Source organism: Camelus ferus, chromosome 9 (assembly GCF_009834535.1).
Source record: "Camelus ferus isolate YT-003-E chromosome 9, BCGSAC_Cfer_1.0, whole genome shotgun sequence".
Taxonomy (NCBI): Eukaryota; Metazoa; Chordata; class Mammalia; order Artiodactyla; family Camelidae; genus Camelus; species Camelus ferus.
The window spans coordinates 60,725,209-60,745,399 of record NC_045704.1 but is presented as its reverse complement, the minus strand read 5'-3'; the positions used below and the strand labels follow the sequence as shown (position 1 = coordinate 60,745,399).

At 40.4% G+C, this 20,191-nt stretch overlaps 1 protein-coding gene across 5 annotated transcripts in view; it reads left to right on the top strand.

Moving 5' to 3' along the window:
- The window catches only part of SLC22A15 (solute carrier family 22 member 15), a 73,717-nt gene that overhangs the window by 42,178 nt on the left and 11,348 nt on the right, over window positions 1-20,191 (top strand). For all 5 annotated transcript variants that reach the window (XR_004322599.1, XM_032486964.1, XM_032486965.1 and 2 more), the window contains exons 6-8: window positions 3,467-3,682; window positions 7,783-7,923; window positions 10,329-10,414. Coding sequence is in view for 4 of the 5 variants with exons in the window: in XM_032486964.1 (XP_032342855.1) it covers window positions 3,467-3,682; window positions 7,783-7,923; window positions 10,329-10,414 (443 nt within the window). In the remaining variant the exon portion in view is untranslated. The remainder of the gene's footprint in view (window positions 1-3,466; window positions 3,683-7,782; window positions 7,924-10,328; window positions 10,415-20,191) is intronic.

Below are 20,191 nucleotides of genomic sequence, written 5' to 3'. Positions count from 1 at the left end.
CTTCCGTGCCTGCTACTCAGTGCCATTGCTGATTCCTTCAACACCCTCATCCCCATCCCTCTTATCTGTTAGTTAATGGCTTTCCCGCTTAGCTCAAATGCCACTGCCTCCAAGCTCTTCCTGGTCACACCTCAGTCGTTCGCTTTCTTTTCTGAATGCTGCAGCACGCACATCATTTGTACCCCTTGAGTGGCCCCTTATTTCTGCCTCACACAGGAGCTTGTCCTCTTTATAAAGCAGGAGCTCTCTGACAGCCCGGGCTCTTTGCTCAGGAGCATTCCCTCAGCACCAAAGCCGTGGGCCTGCCACGCAGTAGATGCTTCATGTCCATCAGACAGAGGGGGGCACAGAACCCTTTGGAATTAGCCTTCATTGGCCATCAGCAACATTAAGAAAGAGTCACGTTATTTTAGAGTCATACCTGGTTGGTTTGTTTTACTGGAAACATTATTGGTTAACTTAAAAATTCTCCATTTTTGTAATACTTGAATCTGGATAGTTTTATTTTAAAAATTAGTGCCCCCTTAATTAAAGCTTTTCCACCTTTAGAACAATTCACCAAAAAAAAAAAAAAAAAAAAGGAAGGAAGAAAAGAAAAGAAATTTACAGGACATTTTTGAACAGAGGCCTCATTGTTAAATTTACGCTGTCTCTTCTAAAAGTGACCAGCATATTGTGTAGAGGGTGGCTGTTCAAAGGCCTGCTTTTTCTTCTAAAAACCTATCTTACTGTTTTGTGTGCATCACCAGATGTGTTAGAACTCATATTCCCCAATCTGTCCATTAACAGCTAGGTGAGGCTTTGTTATTGAGACGCTTACTGGCTTCTCAAAATGCGGAGAAATACCAGGTCCTAAGTTTATATAATCCAGATAAACCCTTTCTCAAGTAGAAATGGTTTTATTAACTCAGAGTCAAATTTCCAAAGCCTGAATATCTCTCGAATACCATCTTTAAAAATGATTTATAAGGGGGAGGAATATAGCTCAGTGGTAGAGCACGTGCTTAGCATGCACGAGGTCATGGGTTCAATCCCCAGTACCTCCATTAAGAAATGAAGAAAGAAGTAAGCAAACCTAATTATCTCCCCCAAAAACAAACCAAAAGAAGTGCAAAAAAAAAAAAAAGATTTATGAAGTTTTAAAAGTAATTTTTATTGCTTATAAAGAATTCTGAAAACACAGAGAAATTTAAGAGGAAGGAGGAAAAGGAATTAAATTACCCAGAGATTAAAAATGACGGCTAACATTTTGGTTGTTTCTTTGTTGGTCCTTTTTCACTCCCCTTAGTCCTCCTCGGTTTTAAGTTTTGCTATCATAGACTTTCTCATTATTTCACATTTTCTTTCTAATGTTTCACTTATTTTTCTATCTTTCTAGTATTTCACTTATTTTTCCATCCCAATATACTCTCTGTACTCACCCCACAAGTTGTCTTTTATATTTTTATTTGTGCTTAGACTTGCTCAGGTAGTTTTGCATAGCAACTCATGCGTGGCCCTGGGGATGGGGCCAGTTAATGCTGTGATGGTCAGCAGACTGAACTTCCAGCAAGACAGTCTTTTCCTTGATTATTTACTTGTGTTTCAGTAACAGTAATCAGCTGGCAATGAGGAAGTAAATAAGGAATTTTTCAGGATGTCATAGAGGGCTTTGTCCCTGCTTTTGTTGACAGCGAAACGTTGTGTATGAATAAATCTCTTCCCATTAGCAAAACTCCCGGTAAAACGCCTGCCTTTTTGTTTCTGTGGTCTTTCCTCTTAGCATCTGTTACATTGCTGGAACAAAATAAAAGAGCTCAATAAATATGGTTATGGACGGACTGGCTGTCCATGAAGTTCCAAATTCCATGATGTCTGTTGCCAATTCACCATCCTTACTGAAAGGCATGGAGAAATCTAAAACACATTTTAGGCAAATAATACCAAATTCGATCAGCAGGTACTTGATGTTGTGTTTTGTAAACAAGGCTTCCGAGTTCCTGCCACTCACTTGGTTTTTGAGAAGTCCTCTAAAAGTGTATGCAGAACTGTGAAGAGGAGAAAAGATACTTCATATCTAAATTTTGACACTGTAAAAAGGTGTCAGTTGGAATAGAAATGTTTAATACTTTGTAGTAATAGTAGAAAATAACTGCGGTGCCATAACTGGAAGTTAACCAGAAAATAACTTTTATTCTTTAAGGTCCTGGGGGATCAGGGAACAGCCCCAGGACATATTAGTGAGTGCGTCAGCTGACTGGAGTATTTTGAAGTCTTAAAGCTCAAAAGTTGCCAAGATTTGATAAACCCTGTTTCATTTTTATGTGAAGTCTTAACATAATCTCTACCTTCTTAATAACATACCACTATGTTAAAAACACTTGGAAATTTTTTTTTCTGGTGGATGATAGAGATTTTTATCTCCTTTGTGAGACTTTTTCAGAACTTAAAAAACCTACTCTCTGGTACAGTATTACTGTGACAACACGTGACTATGATTTAGAGCCGTATCCCTGACACGTGCCTTATGAAGAATTTGTATTGTTTGGTATTACAGACTTAACCTGCCATTCATATATTAAAATTTACTGAAGTAAACACATACTGTTTACTTTTTTACTGGGATTTGGAAGCGTGTTCTTGGTTCCCATTCATAAAGGAGGTGACCATTTAATGTTGGCAGCTGTCAAAAGTAGCCCTCTCTCTCCTACACGTGTCACTGGGAGAGTCAAGCTTTAAACCTAACATGGAATCCAGTCGTGGTGAGGGTGACGCAGGAAAGACGGATGTGGGCCATGAGGAGGGCCGTGTCCCAGGCTTCGGTTGAGCCCCTGGGACGTGCCCCGCCAAGTGTGGGTCCTTGGCTTCGTGCAGGAAAGAATTCAAGAGCAAGCCACAGTTGAGTAAAGGCAGATTTATTTAGAGAGATGCATCAAAAGGCAAGAGAAAGGCCACGAGGTGTGGGGGTTGGGTGCTCAGATTAGAGTAAAAGTAGGTACACACTCCATAGGCAGAGTGTGGGCCATCTCCAGAGAGGGAGGGGGGGGGTGGCCGTGAGGGGCAGTGTTGCCAGTTTTTATGGGCTCAGTGGCTTCATAGGCTAATAAGTGGAAGTACCAGTCTAACTACCCAGGAAGGGATTCCCAGGAAGTTGGCCATTTCCTACTTTTTGACCTTTGTGGCTACTGGCCTTGGACTGTCATGGTGCCTGTGGGCATGTCATTCACCATATTAATATATTACAATGGGTATATATAATGAAGCTCAAGGTCTGCTAGAAGTCAAATCTCCCACCGTCTTGGGCCTCAAGGCCTGCTGGGGGTTGACTCCTCAGCCATCCGGGTGTTCGTTGTTGTGCGGTTCCTTGAATGGCTGTGCCCTGCCCCCTTCCTGTCTCAAGGGGACCACGTTCTTCGTGGGTGGTTGGTCTCCATCCGATGCCCGTGGACCTATACGAATATACAGCCTTTAATGACGTCTCTTTCAGATTCATTCCTGAATCACCTCGTTGGTTATACTCCCAGGGTCGACTGCGTGAGGCCGAAGCAGCTCTGTACCTCATTGCCAAGAGGAACCGCCAGCTCAAGTGCACCTTCTCACTAACGCATCCGGCCAACAGGAGCTGCAGGGAGACCGGAAGTTTCCTGGACCTGTTCCGTTACCGGGTCCTCCTGGGGCACACTCTGACCCTGATGTTCATCTGGTAATTCTGTCTAAGGGCTGTTCTGTGGAGCTGCAATTCGGAGTTGCTATAGGTCTACTGATAATCTGTTTATTCTTCAGGGTCACAGAAGATTTCACTCTTTTGTTCAGTGTGAAGTTGTTTTCACAGCAACAAGCCCCTCCCCCACTCCATCCCTTCAGCGTTGTGCTCACCTCTTGCTTTCAAGCATCCTGCCTTTCAAGGAGGAAATGATGGTGCCTGATAGCAGGTTTACTGAATGTGAATAAGTAGATACCAGAAATACATCTTTGCTTATTAGATATTTAGTATCATTTTTAAACCCCACCCCGCCCCCCCAGAAAAGGAAAGCAAGCATGCACACCAGAGGCAGAAGGGTTTCTAAGGAGGATTTTGAAAGCCTCGCCCCTTGGTTTTGGCAGCAGTTAGACAGCATGTTCTGATTGCAGTGGCCTGTGCTGCATTTTGTGCGGCATCCCAGCCACCCGCCCACTCACTCACTCAGGTGGGCTGAACGTCATCCCTCATACAAGTGCGACCCTGGGAGGGTGACCGGCCAGACTCAAAGCCGTGTGTGCGCATCAGTGAATGAACAGATTAGCATTCTCTGAACCTGATTTTCTAGTTTGGCTCATTCTGACCTCAAAATTCTCTCAGTGTTAATGTAAATTGCACTGAATGGTTCAAGATGGTTCCGTTTGAGGAATAAAATTGTGGAAAGGGGAGAAATGGAAGGGCAATACTTAAACTATGTGGAGCACACATGTGTTTTAATATTATTCGTTCTGCCAAAGTGCCATGAGCATAATTAGGTCCAGGCTTGGACATGAACATCATATTTACTGGCTTAAAGGACTGCTGTGCTCTGGTTTGCAAGGATTTGCCAAGAAGGCTGCATGGAAACCTACATTTTCACGTGGGGATAAAGGAGAGTCATTTCATATGAAAGTGATCATATAAATAAAGCAAAAATGAAGAGTAGATTGAGAATAAAAAAGGCGCAAAGATAGCTTTCTGTATCACGATTCTTTCCCTACCCTGCTAAACCCTGGCTACCACCTGTATGGTTAGGGGCCAGGTCACGCCAGCTGCTGGCTTCCCTACCGAGCCAGCACAGTGCTGGAGATTCACAAATGCATAGAAGTGTTGAATGAAGGACACAGGCTTGGAAGCATGGAAGTTCAGAGAGCCTTTAAAAGCCCAACCTGACAACACAGCGTAGGACCTGCTAATCGAAGGTTCTACCAATTGTAAAGTAAAAACTTACAAAGTATGTTCTGGTACTTAAGGCTCCATAAAACTTCATTTGTGTGTTTTGTAGACAGTCAGTCAAACCCTCTGCCTTGGAGGAAGCATCTACTTCTTAGGTATTATTCACTTTTTGTTTTTAAGGTTTTTTTGTTTTTTGTTTTTTCCAGAAATGTTAACTTTTAGATTCTGACCTTCAGGGGATAAAGAACAGACAAACAAACAAACCAGACTTAGAGCCAGGGAGAATGTTCCTTTTTATTTCATGTCTTACACACAGCCAACGGAGCTCTTCTCAAATAAACTTCTTCCCCCTGGGCTCATAATGTTCAAACAGATGATAACAGAGACGATGTCATTCCACATACTGCCGTTCTCTTTGAAGAAGCCATAAAATTCTAAAATCCTTTCTGTGGATCTGTCATTGAAGAAAGCCTTAACTGGGGACGAAAATTATACCTCTGTGTTTAACATCTGTTCCTTTGGTTATTTCCCACAGTAGTGCCTTCTTAAATAGTTCTTTGATGCCCTAAATATACTGTTAAATATTATGCAAGCATTTTAAATTTTGTTTGGGGCCCATAAAGAGGATTGGAATGATTTTAATAGCTGTAATTATTCATCCCAACGACCAGCTCTACCATCAAGGAACCTTGCGAGCAAAGTCCTCACCTTGGGACCAGAGTCCTCCTTGCCTGTGTGCTCCCCATCCACTCTCCCTCTCCACCAGCTGGTAACTGAATTCCTCAAGTGTCTTGAACTGGCTTTGTTCATTTGTGCCCCACTTGCCACCGTCACAACCTGGTTTAACTATGCATGTGTGTTTCCATGGCTGGAATTACTTCCCTGGGATTTCTATTTTAGATGCAGTGTAGATACGCACTAACACAGACAACACGTTAGCAATAGTGTCATATAAGAGGAGGGTCTCTACTGCAGATGGAAAGGATTTTTTAAAATATTTTACAAAAGAATTTTAATTTGTTTAGCCTGCTGCTCACAGGCAAAGTGCTAGGGGACAGAGAACACAGACAAACTCAGTGTCACCTTGCATCCTTAACCGTGATGTCCCTGCGACGACTCTGCTCATCTTCCTTAGGATGTGAGTGACAGCTCTGCCCAGGAAGAAGTAATGGGAAGTAGCTGCTGCCCTGGCTCCTTTGCCAGAGGGAGATGAATCACTAAGCAATTCAGCTCCAGGGGGCCCTCTTCCCTCCCCATCGCTCTCCTTGGTTCCTGTGGCCCATTCTTAATAGCCCAGGGCACTTGGCCCACTTCGCTGCTTTGGCAGAGATGGAAACAAAGCTTTCCCTTTCCTGTTGGTCGCTTCAGAGTCACAGCTCATTGGACTTTTTCTAAGGACAAGGGAAGCAAATGGGAATTTCCCAGAAAATAACACTTGTCAAAATGCGTTGTAAAAACTGATGAACTTCCAAAGCCCATGTGTTTTACCGTTTGTATAGAAATTCATGGTTTGCAAAATATATTCGTCTACTAGCAAAGCCTAGTGTCGGTGTATTTTCGTTTATTCTAGCCTAGTTTATTTTATTTTTAATTATGCAGTTTCCTAGACACAGAAGTTCCTATCACAGTAGTTCCTCCCTTATCTGTGGTTTTGCTTTCTGTGATTTCAGTCACCCGAGGTCAACTGCAGTCCAACACTATTCAGTAGAAAATTCCAGAAGGAAAAAACTCCTAAGTTTTAAATTGTGTGCCACTCTGAGTAGCATGATGAAATCTCACACCTCCACACCCTGTCCCACCCGGGACGTGAACCATCCCCTCGTCCAGCATATCCTGCCTGTCAGTCACTTAGTTGCTGTCTCTCTTACCAGGTTGGCTATCCCCATATCACAGTACTTGTATCCAAGTCACTCTTATTTTACTTACTAATGGCCCCAAAGCAGAAGAGTAGTGATGCTGGCAATTCGGATGTTCTTTTACTGTGCGTAATTTATAAGTTAAACTTAATCACAGGTGTATGTCTAGAAAAAAAATACATATAGGATTCGGTAGTATCCATGGTTGCAGGCATCCACTGGGGGAGTTGGAACGTATCCCCTGTGGCTAAGTGGGGACCACTATATTCCCCTCACTCTAGACGAAGTTCCTATTCCAGTCTGGGGCTTCAGGATGGCCCTCTGTCCAGCTTAGCTCCTGGGCTCCTAAGTTCCGGTGGGACGTAGGCTCTGTACCCAGCACAGTGCCTCCCACCCAGGAGGCATTCCCTCAGTGTTTCAGCAGTGGTGTGCAAAACAGATGAATAGCTTTGCTCCTCCCAGAGGATCCTGCCTCTGTCCTGGCCCTCGTCTTCTCTTTCCTGTTATGGGTGTCTGTAGCATGTGCACCTGCTGAATGCCGGGAGGGGATGAGAACCTGGTCAGCGGTTGGAGTCCCGGTCACTCTGGCTGACAGGCAACCCCCTGATGACCCAGGCACTTACCAGCATGCGTGCTCAGTGCCATCCTCTGTTGGCTTTCTCCACGGGAGTGCTTTTCTCAAGTCATTTCGATAATATCATAACAGTTGCCTTAGGCAAATGTTTTATAAATTGTTGAATTAAATAAAATAAGAGTAGAATCATTGTCCTCTATTAAATGCAGAATTGCCTGATGAAAGCACAATGTCTCCTCTGTCAGAAGCTGACCACTCATTTGCTTTATTATAGAGCATTCGGACGGAGCTCAAATCACTTTCAAGGCCTCTTTATTTTTTATTTTGTCCTAGTATAGAAATTATATTAGGATAGAAAGGTCAGTGGGAGAGTCAAACTTACTACTTGAGACAATTGTTTAAACCAGTATTTGAATCTTCTCTGGCAAATTCTTACGTGCTTTTCTGTTGTCTTTCTTGTCTTTTGCCCCCAATTGCAGGTTTGTGTGCAGCTTGGTGTATTACGGCCTAACCCTGAGTGCAGGCGATCTAGGTGGAAATATTTATGTCAACTTGGCCCTGTCCGGCCTCATAGAGATTCCGTCTTACCCTGTCTGCATCTACTTGATTAACCAAAAATGGTGAGTATGGGTGGGTATGAAATACACCGTATAGAGCACACACACACTCTAACACACGTCATTACCTAGATATTACTGTCTTTGTCCATCTGCCAAATACTCCGTGGTGATTAGAATTCTTTTCAGATCAAACACAGTAACAATTCATTTTTTAGTGTGGTAATTCTTGGGCTGCAAGTTTATGAGTATTTATTTAGGTTTTCAATCCAATATGAAAAGACATTACCACTTGACTGTTTCTGAGCGGTCTGTGTGTGATGTTAGTATCAACAGATGGGGTTATTGGCTCCACATAGATAGAACTCCATCAACCCAATCACTGTCGTTTTTTCTTAATTGACGTATACTTGATTTATAGTGTTAGTTTCAGGTGTACAGCAAAGCGATTCAATTACATGTACACATCAATTTATGTGTGTACATATATGTATGTATGTATATATTTTCAGATTCTTTTCCTTTACAGCTTATTACAAGAGAGTGAATCTAGTGCCCTGTACTATACAGTAGGTCCTTGTTGTTTATCTATTTTATATATAAGTAATGTGTGCCTGTTAATCCCAAACTCCTAATTTATTCCTCCCCCAACCCTTCCTCTTTGGTAACCGTAGTTTGTTTTCTGTGCCCCTGAGTCTATTTCTGGTCTGTAAATAAAATTTGTATCTTTTTTTAGATTCCACATGCAAATGATATCATGTGATATCTGTCCTTCTCTGTCTGACTTACTTCACTTAGAATGATCATCTCTAGGTCCAACCATGTTGCTGCAAATGGCATTACTTCATTCGTTTCCAATCACTATCATTTAGACGTTCTTATACAAGACAAAGAACTAGAGGAACTAGAAAGACTTTTCTTTCCTCTTAAAACCCGCTTGACTGTGCTGAGGGGAAAGATAATCCTGCTTTTGCTGCTCATTGTCAGTGGGCACTGTTTTGAAATATTTTTAAAAAGTTCTTTGGTAGAGCATGCTTTCGTTGGTTTTTTTCAGATTCCTTCTGTCATTGAACCCCTGACCAGGGCAATTATAAAAATCCTGTTCTGTGTGAGCTAGGAATCAGTTGGATAATGCCATTTCTCATTCTCCAGAAATCATAATTTCTACCAAAAATGGCATTCCTCTAGCATTTCACTGGATGCTGTTGTCATGGGTATTGAGGTTAGCGCATTTTAAAGGCAGATTTGGAGTCTCTTCAATTGAAGGGCTTTTCTCTGGGAGGTGATCTCAGTTGCCTCCGCCCACCCCTCTATTAGTGACTGAGCATGCTCTCATCATGGTCCAAGAGCTGAATCAGGCAGCATATTCAGAAATCTGTCCCCAGCATCCCCAGTGTGCCAGATACCTCTCATGTGTCTCCGGTTGCAGCTTCCTATGCTCACCTCTGAGGACCACATACAGTGTTAGAAGGATGCTGTCCATGGGGGTGTTCTGTATGTCTTTGTGTCCCTAGTGCCTGCCTAGCCCAGTGCCTGTCACTTGGAAAGCATTCACACCAACTATGATATTATGCAAAGTGACCTGGAGCCTCAGGTCCTTTCCTGTCTCCCAGCCACCGCCACCAGAGTCAGGATTAAAATCTCAAGCAGAGGGAAGGAACACTGCTTGGGGATCAGGCAGACCTGAGTCCAAATCTAGTCCTAACAATGTGTTAGTGAGGTCACTTCTCACAGTCATAAAACTAAGCCTCCATGGAGTTTTCCCTACACCAGGGATTGTAAGATTCCCCTGGCAAAATTGTTATAAAAATGACAAGAAATACTGACACTCCTAACAGGACCTGGCATGTTGCCAGCCCCTAGGAAAGGCAAGCTTGTTAATGTCCATGACTTTCTTCCAAGTCTAGAGCTCGTAATTGAAAATTATTTCTCCCAATAAAGTGTGCAATATATTTCACTTCATTCTGACATACTAACAAGAAATTCCTTTCTGTTTATATTTTTAAGAGAAAGAGGGGTGTGTTTAGAGTTTTAATTGCTTGAGCTGCAAGTAACCAAAAAATGAAATGAGCTAGAAGACTCCTTTCTCCGGGTTTCAGTTTTATTCTCTAGAAGATGGAGAATATGACAGCACGTGCCTTACAGCAGGTTTATTATCAGCATGAAGTAAGATAATAGAAAGTGTTTCCGACTGTGCCTGGACCATAGTAAACACTCACAGAAATAGGTAGAACGATTCTATGTTCTTTTCCTGCACACATCATTTAATCCTGCCAACCAGTAAGTTTTCCTTTGTTTTGTGATGATTGCTAATCTTAGGGCCTGGTCAGTCGCATTTGCCACTCACTCCTTGAGAAAAGATGCATATCTAATGAAACTGAGGACCTTTAAAAAGGAAGGTTGGGGAGATGGAGGGGATGAATTGATAAGATTCTCAAGAGAAACATGAATGTCTCTGTATTATTTAGGTTTGGTCGGAAGCGGACATTAGCAGCATTTCTGTGCCTGGGAGGACTGGCTTGTCTCATTGTCATGTTTCTTCCAGAAAAGAAAGGTAGGCCCTTCCAATTTCTCCGTGAGGGTTTTGAACAGCACTTTTATTACAATGAATCTCAATACAGTGGAGAGATTACCATATGCCATGCTTCATTTCTGTGATTGCATATTATTTAGCAATTGTGTGGGCTACAATGGGCCAGATTCTCTCCATTGCCTGAACTATTCTCCGGGTGAATAATGTGCTTAGAGGTGCACTATTAATTCTTTCAGGCGATTAAGCTACCATCTGGGGTGTCTGGACTGCAGTCCTGGTGATGTGAGAGTTGTTTATCTGATGATGATGAGGACCATTTAGTTCTGCACAGAAAGGAACTCCGTCCAAGGCTGCAGATTGCTCTCCTCATTCCAGCCAATCACTAGACTGGGGATGAGAGGCACTGGTTCTCAGAGGTGACTTTGGCACCCCTCGGTATCTCCATCAGCATTCCCAAGGCACCCTAATAGGACAACAGCAACAGTGACAATCGACCTTTTCTCAGTCTTGTGTAAAGTGTGAACAAAACATGCGCAGGAAAGTTGCTGGTTTTAAACTTGTGGCTTTGCTATGCAAACGCAGCGTCAAAAATGTCCCTTTGGCACCCTGTCTAACATGACTCCTGTGCCTCTGTAGAAATTCTGTAACTGGTGCTGCTTCTCAACCTCTTTTTCACACTCGTGCAGCTGAGCCATGCTCGCTGTTGCACTGAGAACTGTGGCTTTAGCAGTCGTGTTCAACAGTAAGGGTGGGTCGTCACAGATTTGTTTCCCATTGGAGCACATCACGTATCAAGTACTCCTTCAGCGATCGCTTCTCCTTGAGGGTCAGCTCTACCAGCGTCTCACTGAAGACTCCGAGGCCACGTGTCTCGTTCTGCGACCCTCCAGTACACCTGCCGTGCTGTTGGCTGCTGCCCCAAGTTCTGTGCCTTAAATCACTAGTTAGGATTTTACTCAGTATTTAGAACAGCCTCATAGTGATTTTCATGGAATCCTGGAAACTAGAGAATTCAGTAAGTTTGCCTGTTTCTTACCTCTTAGGAAATTGTTGCCTGTGCTAGTGCCAGGAAAAGGAGAAACTCCTCAGCTGCTGCCCTGCCGTGGGCTTGCACAACTATGTGCCCCGTTCCGTTTGTCTGGGACAAGACCTTAATGGGCTTGTGGTTCAGCAGATTCTGTTTTTCAAAGACAACCTGGAAATTCTGTTGTTTTCTACTGTAATAGCCTGGTGTTCTGTTTGTCACCTATAGAGAGAAGCTTCTCCTTGTTACTCTCTGCCTCACCTGTAAGCTGTCACTCCTCTGCAGGCCGGGCCAGTTCATGTCTTTCCTCACCGCCACACATCTGTACTGCAGGTGACCCACACCCCAGGACTCTGCACACGGCCCTTTCTACATAAACCCAAAGGGAGAGCAGATCCAGGGTCTCCTGCCCAGACCAGCCATCACTCTCTGCTCACTTCCAGTCTGTCTGAAGAGTGCAGCGTGAGCCCCTTGTTGACTGAGCCCCTGGTGGACCCTGAGTAACAAGCATAGCACAGCTGAGTGTCTTACAGACCCCCACAGATGTGCCTCGGAACACGATTCCTCTGTCATACTCACGAAAGTGGATGCCTATCTATTTTTGAAGATTTCCAGGGAAAGAAATTCCACCATGTCCCTTAGCAAATTGTTTCTATTTTTAATAGCCATTAGAATGTTAGAATCATCCTCTTCCACTACAACTGAGCCCATTTCCTTTCATTTTATTCATCACTAGAGATAGAGAACAGATGGTCACCCCCCCCCTTTTTTTTTTTTGCATAATCCTTTCTCTGCTTGCAGGGAGTCATCTAACTATTCCTGAATCTTCTCTTCTTTAAGCTATTTGTTCTTTAAACTTTCTTTGAACCTTTCATCTTTACTCTTCAATATATTTTGATAGCTTTCTTTTAAATCTCAATTTTTTTCAAAGTTCTGAGCTTTAAGCTACCTGTTATGAAAGTCCTGATGAGTATATATTAAGAGAGAGAACTAGTAGTTTGAAAAATCCTATTAACATCTCATGTGAGCTTGGTGACCACTCATTTTCTCACTGCTTTGTATGCTCATTTGCCCTCACTTTTCCCTACCAAACGTGCATTCACTCTCTCCTTTCTGCCAACTTAGGTGTCCCGCCACCTGCAAACTCTTTTTCAGCATCTGCATATGATGGTGGTCCTCTGCACCTGAGGCACAGACAGAGGCATGCTGCTGTAAGAGAGAGCCAGGAAGCCAGAAAATAGATTGCTTGGCATTCCTCAGCCTGTGGTTGGTAATTATTAGACAGAAGTGCCCTATCCAGTACATACGTGCACCATGGTTGGCCCCTGAGTAAATGGTCTCCCCTGGGAGCAGTGTTACCAAGTGGTCGCTAATTTTTTCCACAGATTGGTCATTAAACATTTTACCTTGTCTCTATCCTTTCTTGAAGGTTCCTAATTAAGCTGCAATACTGGCAAGCACTTATTAAGTATTGACTATGTGCTGGGTTCTCCAAATATGTAGACGGTATTACATATTATCCCCATTTCTTAAGGAAATTAAAGCTCAGGTAGGTCAAGCAACTTGTCCAGGGTTGCACAGCGAGTAAGCAGCACACCTGGGATTTAGATTCCAGGTTTCTCTGACTCTAAAGTCAGTACTCTTTGGGAAATGCTGGTTTGCCCTCTTAGAGTTTTAGGACCAAAGTATTTATTGCATATGGTGAAGCTGTAGCCTTAGGGAATTAATGCTGCCTGATTTGGGCCCATTCTTAACTCTTCAGTGGGCAGGCCTGCTGGGAATTAGCCTGGGTTCAAGAACCTGGCATGTCAGGGTGCACTGGGCCAGGAGGTTGAAAGGAAGTTTCTGGTGGTTGTGATTCTACCAGAGGATTTGAATACCAGGAAGTCCCAGCACATGACTGGATAAACAGGGAGTGTCCTCAAACTCAGCTCTAGCAGAACCTTCATATCTCGTTTCTGTGTTCAGCCTCACCTGCCCATTCTTTAGTCATTTGACTTTTAAAGGGCCTGGTATATATGGGGTACTGTTCATAATTAAGACCTAGCTCTGGGCCTCAAAGAGTTTACAGTCTAGTGAGGAAAGTGAATGATCCATAAAAACAGAAACGAAAATAAAAACAATAAAAGACAGAAGGTGCCATATGAGTGTTGACAATAGAATGCTGCAGGAACTGTCATTTTGACAGGCTAGGATAGTAATGGAGACCAGCTAGTCTCCTGTTTTAAAACAACTATAAAACCAGACAAAATGTAAGAAACACTGATTTTCAGACATTGGACAACAGGCTGCAGAGGACAGATGGGATCCCTGAGAGAAAGGAAAACAAAGGGTGCCCCAGGAGTGCCCAAGCTCGGGTCTCCAAACCACAGTGCACAGAGGGGGCTTGGAGCCTGGTGAATCCTGGTGCTCTTACAGAATTGAGGAGACAGATAGTAAAGCTTGGGGAGGTCAAAATGGCTAGGATTTGCTGCACAAAATTCTGGAGAGGAGGAAGATACACAGAGGAAGAACTCCAGAGATCGCTGAAGGGGCCTGTGAGTCTTTGGCTGCTTACTGATCTGTGCATGCATTTGAGGAAGCTACTGAGGCTGGGGAGAGGGCCACCAGAAGGGAGCAGGTGGAACAATTTTGGGAACCTCAGGCCGTGCCTGGTTTGTGTTCTCTTCAGCCACGTGTGGAACATTGGGTAGAGACCTTCTGTGTCAAAGTAGCCCAGCACTGTAGGCTGTTCTCTGCTTGCCTTAAACGTGCTTAAAAAATTCAGAGGATTAAGTGATTCCAAGTAACTTAACTGCATTCCAGGAAGAAGAACAACAGTGTTCAAAGGAATACAATAAAATTCAGAACTTAACCGTGTAACAGTCACAAGCTATGACATCCAGTCAGTACTACCAGGCATGCAAATAAGTGGGAAAAGCCAGGAGAGAGGTCAATAGAAACAAAACCAAAAGTGATACAGATAATACAGTGAGGAGATAGGAACCTTAAAACATCTATTACAGATATATGCCATTTGTTTAAGAAGATAGAAGAAAGCATGATCACAATGAGCAGAGAAACAGAAGATATGAAAAAAGATACGTAACATCTAGAGATGAAACATACACTGTATGAAAAATAAAATGCAGTGAATGAGATTAACTACAGAAGATCCGTGAGAAAGACATAACAGAATAAACTCCAGAATGAAACAAAAGTCGTAGGACAACACTAAGCCCAGGGTGTGTGCCATTAGAGCCTAAGAAGGAGGAAGTAAAGAAAAGCTATTTGCAGAAATGATGCTCACCTGCTTTCCAGATTTGATGGAAACTGTAAACACGTAATGAGAAAGTGGTCAGTTCATCAAGAAGATGTTACAGTCCTGATTGTGTATACATCTGATAACAGATTCAGAGGACAGGAAACAAAATGGATAGAATTGAAAGGAGAAATAGACAAACTCAGCATAATAGTTGGATATTTCAATATGTTCTCTCAATGATTGATAGAAAAAGTAGACAGAAAAGAATTAAGGATGTGGAGACTTGAACAGTCAATGTGACCTCATTGACATTTGTGAAACACACTACCCTAAAACAGAAGAGTAGGTGTTTCATCTGAAGTGCATCCAGAACATTTACCAAGAGAGACCATGTTCTGGGCCAGAAAACAAGTTTCAATAAATTTAAAAGGGTTGAAATCTTGCAAAAATAAGTTCTTAGACCAGAATGGAATTAAACTAGAAATCAGCAAGAGAAAGATATCAGAAAAATCCTTAAATATTTGGATTTTAAAAAACAGTCTTCTAAAAATGCATGGGTCAAAGAAGAAATCACAAAGGAAATTAGAAAATATTTTAAATTAAACAACAATTAAGGTACAACATATCAACTCTGTGGGATGCAGTAAAACAGTGCTTCAGGGGAGGTTTATATATATAATTTAAAAATATACCAGAAAAAAAAGGTTTAAAATCAATGATCCAGGCTTTCCCTTAAGAAAATAAAAGACAAGTTTTTTTTTTAAGTGACAAATTAGACGCAAAGTAAGCAGAAGTAAGGAAATAATAAATATAAGAGCAAAATCAATGAAATAAAAACAGGAAAATAATAGAAAAATCAATGAAACCAAAAGCTGATTGTTGAAATCAATAAAATCAATAAATCTCTAGCCAAACTAATAAAGGAAAAAGAGAGAAGACACAAATTACCAATATCAGGACTGAAAGAGGGACATGACTATAGACACTGTAGGTATTTGTAAGGGAATGTTAATCAACATTTTTATACCAATGAATTCAGCTTAGGCAAAACATAAATTCCGTGTAAGAGACCAACTACCAAAATGTACTCAAAAAATAGATAACCTGAATAGCCCTAAATCCAGTAAAGAAATGTAATTGGTAGTTTAAAACATTCTCACAAAGAGAATTCCGGGCCCAGATAACTTCCCTGGTAAATTATGAAACACATAAGGAAGAAGTAATATAATCCTACACATTCTTCTAAAAAATAAAAAAAAAAAGAGGAAATAACTCTTCCAACCCAGTCTGTGAGGCCAGCAATTACCCTGATACTAAGACCAAACAAAGACATTCTGAGAAAACTATATAACAGCATTCTTCATTAATTTAGATGTAAAAATCCTTAAGTAAATATTAGCAAATTGAATCCAGCAATGAATAAAAAGGGTAATACATTGTGACCACCAAGCAGGGGTTATCCAGCAAGTGCAAGGTTGGTTTAACATTCAAAAGCCAATCACTGTTAATTACTAAAAGACCAAAAAGGAAAAAAAGAATCATACTATCATTTCAATACAAGTAGAAAGAACATTTGTCAGAATTCAACACCCATTTGTTACAGAAACTAGCAGCAACTAGAAGTAGAAGTTTCTTTAACCTGATAAAGAAAAACCTACAACTAACATCACATTAAATGGTGAAAAACTAAATGCTTGTTCCCTAAGATCAGGGAAAAAGGCAAGAATGGATATTCTTGCCACTTCTATGGAACATTGTACTGAAATTACTAGCAAATGCAATAAGGCAGTAAAAAGAAATTAGAAGGATCCAAATTGGAAAGGAAGAAGTAAAACTGTCTGTATTCACAAGACTACATGATTGTCTCCATAGAAAATCCTAAAAAAAAAATCTATCAGAATTAATCAATGAGTTTAGCAGAGTTACGTAACCTAATTTTATTTCTATATATCCATAGAAAATCATAAAAAAACTGATTAGAATTAATCAATGACTTTAGCAGAGTCACGTGACATAATTTTATTTCTATATATTAGCAACAAACAGTTCAAAATTGAAATAAAACAATACCATTTATTTTAAAAAATTAAAAATATGTAATACTTAGAACTAATTCCTTTTTTTTTTTTTAAATGGGGGAACTGGGGATTGAACCCAGGACCTTGTGCACACCGAGCATGCACTCTACCACTGAGCTATTCCCCTCCCCCCGGGATAGATTTTATAAAATATGTATAAGACTTATAGAAAACTATAAAATATAAAACATTGATGTAAGAAATTAAAGAAGGCTTAATAAGTGAATTGGTGGTGATGATGATAATAAGAGAAAAGCTTCTCATGATTAAGGATCAGAAAATATTGTTTAAGATGTCGGTTCTCCCCAAATCAATCTATCTTCATCACGATCCCAATAAAATTTACAGCAAGTTTCTTTTTGTTGATAGATATTGACAAGCTAATACTAAAATTTTTATAGAAATGCAAAGGATCTAGAATATCCAAAATAAAAAATTAAGTTGGAGGACTTATCCTATCCGATTTTAAAACTTACTACAAAATTACATTAATTGAGATAGTATAATGTTGTCATAAGAGTAGATATATAGGTAACAACAGAATTGAGTATGAAATACCCATGTATATGGTCAGTTGATTTTTATTTTATTTTTTGAGGGGGACTGAGATTTTATTCACCTTTTAAAAATGTTTTGTTCAATCATAACCCACATAGAGAAGAATACACATGGTCAATTGATTTTTTATAAGTCAATTCAGTGAGGAAAAAATCTTTTCAACAAACAGTGCTGAAATAATTGGACATCCATATGTAAAAAATTTAACTTCGATCTGCATGCCACATCTGCACATCACATCATATGCAGTAATTAACTTGAAATGGATGGTAGACCTAAGTGTGTGGACAAAGAATGTCACCTGCCATATCAAAAAACTGAGGATGCTGTGGCCATCAAGCCATCAGCCACTGCAGCAGCCCCACCCCTGAAGGTGCACCCTGAAGGAATTCAGGATGGAGAATACAGGATACTGGCCCTAGATAGTTAAGATTCATATCAGAGGAATGATTTCAGTGAGCCCAGGTTCTTGCATCTTCCCACACATAGAAAAGTTCTAAATTCATTAACTTGAGATGTCTGGTTTTTCTTTCATTAACAATAATCTTTTGATAGTCCAGTTACCTGGGGGGTTTTGGGGGGTTTTTGTTTTTGTTTTTTGTGGATTTTTTTTCCAGAACCTCATATATCCTGGCTCCTCCATTACCTCTTTGTAACAGTCCCTTAGAGCTGTCTGAGAGCCTGTCTCCCATGCTTAAGACCCCAGTATGTCTGCCAAATAAAACACGATTCTTAACTTTTAGGTGGTTCATTTTTTTCATCAACAGTGTAAAAGCTAAAACTGCACAACTTCTAAAAGAGAACATGGAAGAAAATCTCAGTAACTTTGGGTTAGGCAGACATTTCTTAAATATGACACAAAAAGCACAAAAAGAAAAAAAATCCATAATTTAGACTTCATCAAAATTAAGATTCCAGCTTTGTAAAAAAACATTGTTAAGGAAATGAAAAGCAAGATACAGACTGGGAAAAATATTTGCAAAATATATACCTGATAAAGAACTTGTACCCAGAAGACAGAATGGACTCTTCCAATTTCAGTAATGTGGAAGAAAATGGGCAAAAAGTTTGGACAGACACTTCTCCGAAAGAATATAAAAATGGAAGATAAGCATGGGAAAAGATGCTCAACATCATCAGACATTAGGGAAATGGAAATTAAAACCACGAGATACCACTACATGCCTATTAAAATGGCTAAAATTAGACACTGACAATACCAAATGTTGGCAATGATAAGAAAGAATGGAAACACTTTCTTATACACTGCTGATAGAAACAAAAAAATGGTACAGATGCTCTGGAAAACATTGGCAGCTACTTTAAAGTGCAACATACATTTGTCCAACCCAACTTTACCCAAGAGAAGGAGAAACATAGATCCACACAAGGACTTTGATGCAAATGTTCACAGTAGCTTTATTAATAATAGCCCCATACTGGAAGGAACCCAAATGCCCCTCGGCTGAGGAATGGATAAGCAAATTGTGGTATATCCATACACAGAATTCCTCAACAACAGAGGAATGAGCTGTGACCTAGTGATACACACAGTAACGTGGGTAAATTTCAAAAGCATTATGCTGTACTAGAAGAAGCCAGACACAGAAGTCTACAAACTGAATTATTTCATTTATGTGAAATTCTAGAAATGGCGAAACTATAGAGACAGAATTTTCTGCATATGTGGTATTTTTCTTTAAAAAAAAGCCAAAAGGAAGTAAAGTGAATTGTGGTTCTTTGCCCAACTTATGTGTCATACAAGAGGACCTATAGCTGTCTTAAAGGTTTGTTTTTTTTTTAATTGAAGTATAGTTGATTCACAATGTTGTGTTAGTTTCTGGTGTACAGAATAGTGATTCAGATATATATATATATACACATTCTTTTTCAGATTCTTTTTCATTATAAGTTATTATATTAGGTTCTCTATAGAGTACTATACAGTAGGACCTTGTTTATCTATTCTGTATATAGTGGTTTGTATCTGCTAGTCCTGAATTCCCAATTTATCCCCACCCACTTTCCTCTTTGGTAACCATAAGTTTGTTTTCTATGTTTGTGAGTGTCTTTCTGTTTTGTAAATAAGTTTATTTGTATCATTTTTTCTTTAGATTCCACATGTAAGTGATATTATATGATATTTGTCTTTGTCTTTGACTTACTTCACTTAGTATGATAATCTCCAGGTCCATCTATGTTGCTGCAAATAGCAGTAGTATTCCAGTGTGTGTGTGTGTGTGTGTGTGTGTGTGTGTGTATACACACATCTTCTTTTCTTTATCCAGTCGTCTGTCAATGGACATTTAGGTTGCTTCCATGTCTTGTCTGTTGTAAATAATGCTGCTTGCTGTGGACATTGGGGGTGCATGTATCTTTTCAAACTGGAGTTTTCTCTGCATATATGCCCAGGAGTGGGATTGCTGGATCATAGAGTAACTCTATTTTTAGTTTTTTAAGGAATCTTCATACTGTTTTCCATAGTGGCTGCACCATAATTTTTAACATAGGCCTAAACAATAGAAGTTTACTATAATCACCCAGTGAATGAAGTGGATGATTAAGTTGAATTTTTACTGTTTTGGGTCAGTGAAATGTGACTGTAACATACTGAGACATTTTGTTCTAGTGATCACAAATGGCCTCTGAGAAAACTTCAGATAACTAATTATAAAAATGATGTCTTTAGTAGCTGCATCATTGGAATAAACGTATGACTTCTTGAATTCAGTACTTGGAAGGATATAAGTGTTCTGAAAATAATATTTTCTTCCCCCCAAGATAATTGAGCTTAATTTTTCTTATTAAATCGCTCTTTTTTCCTAAACAGTCACTTTGAACATTTGTTGGTAATAGCCAATAATATCTGACTTCATTTTCAAGATCAGGAATCC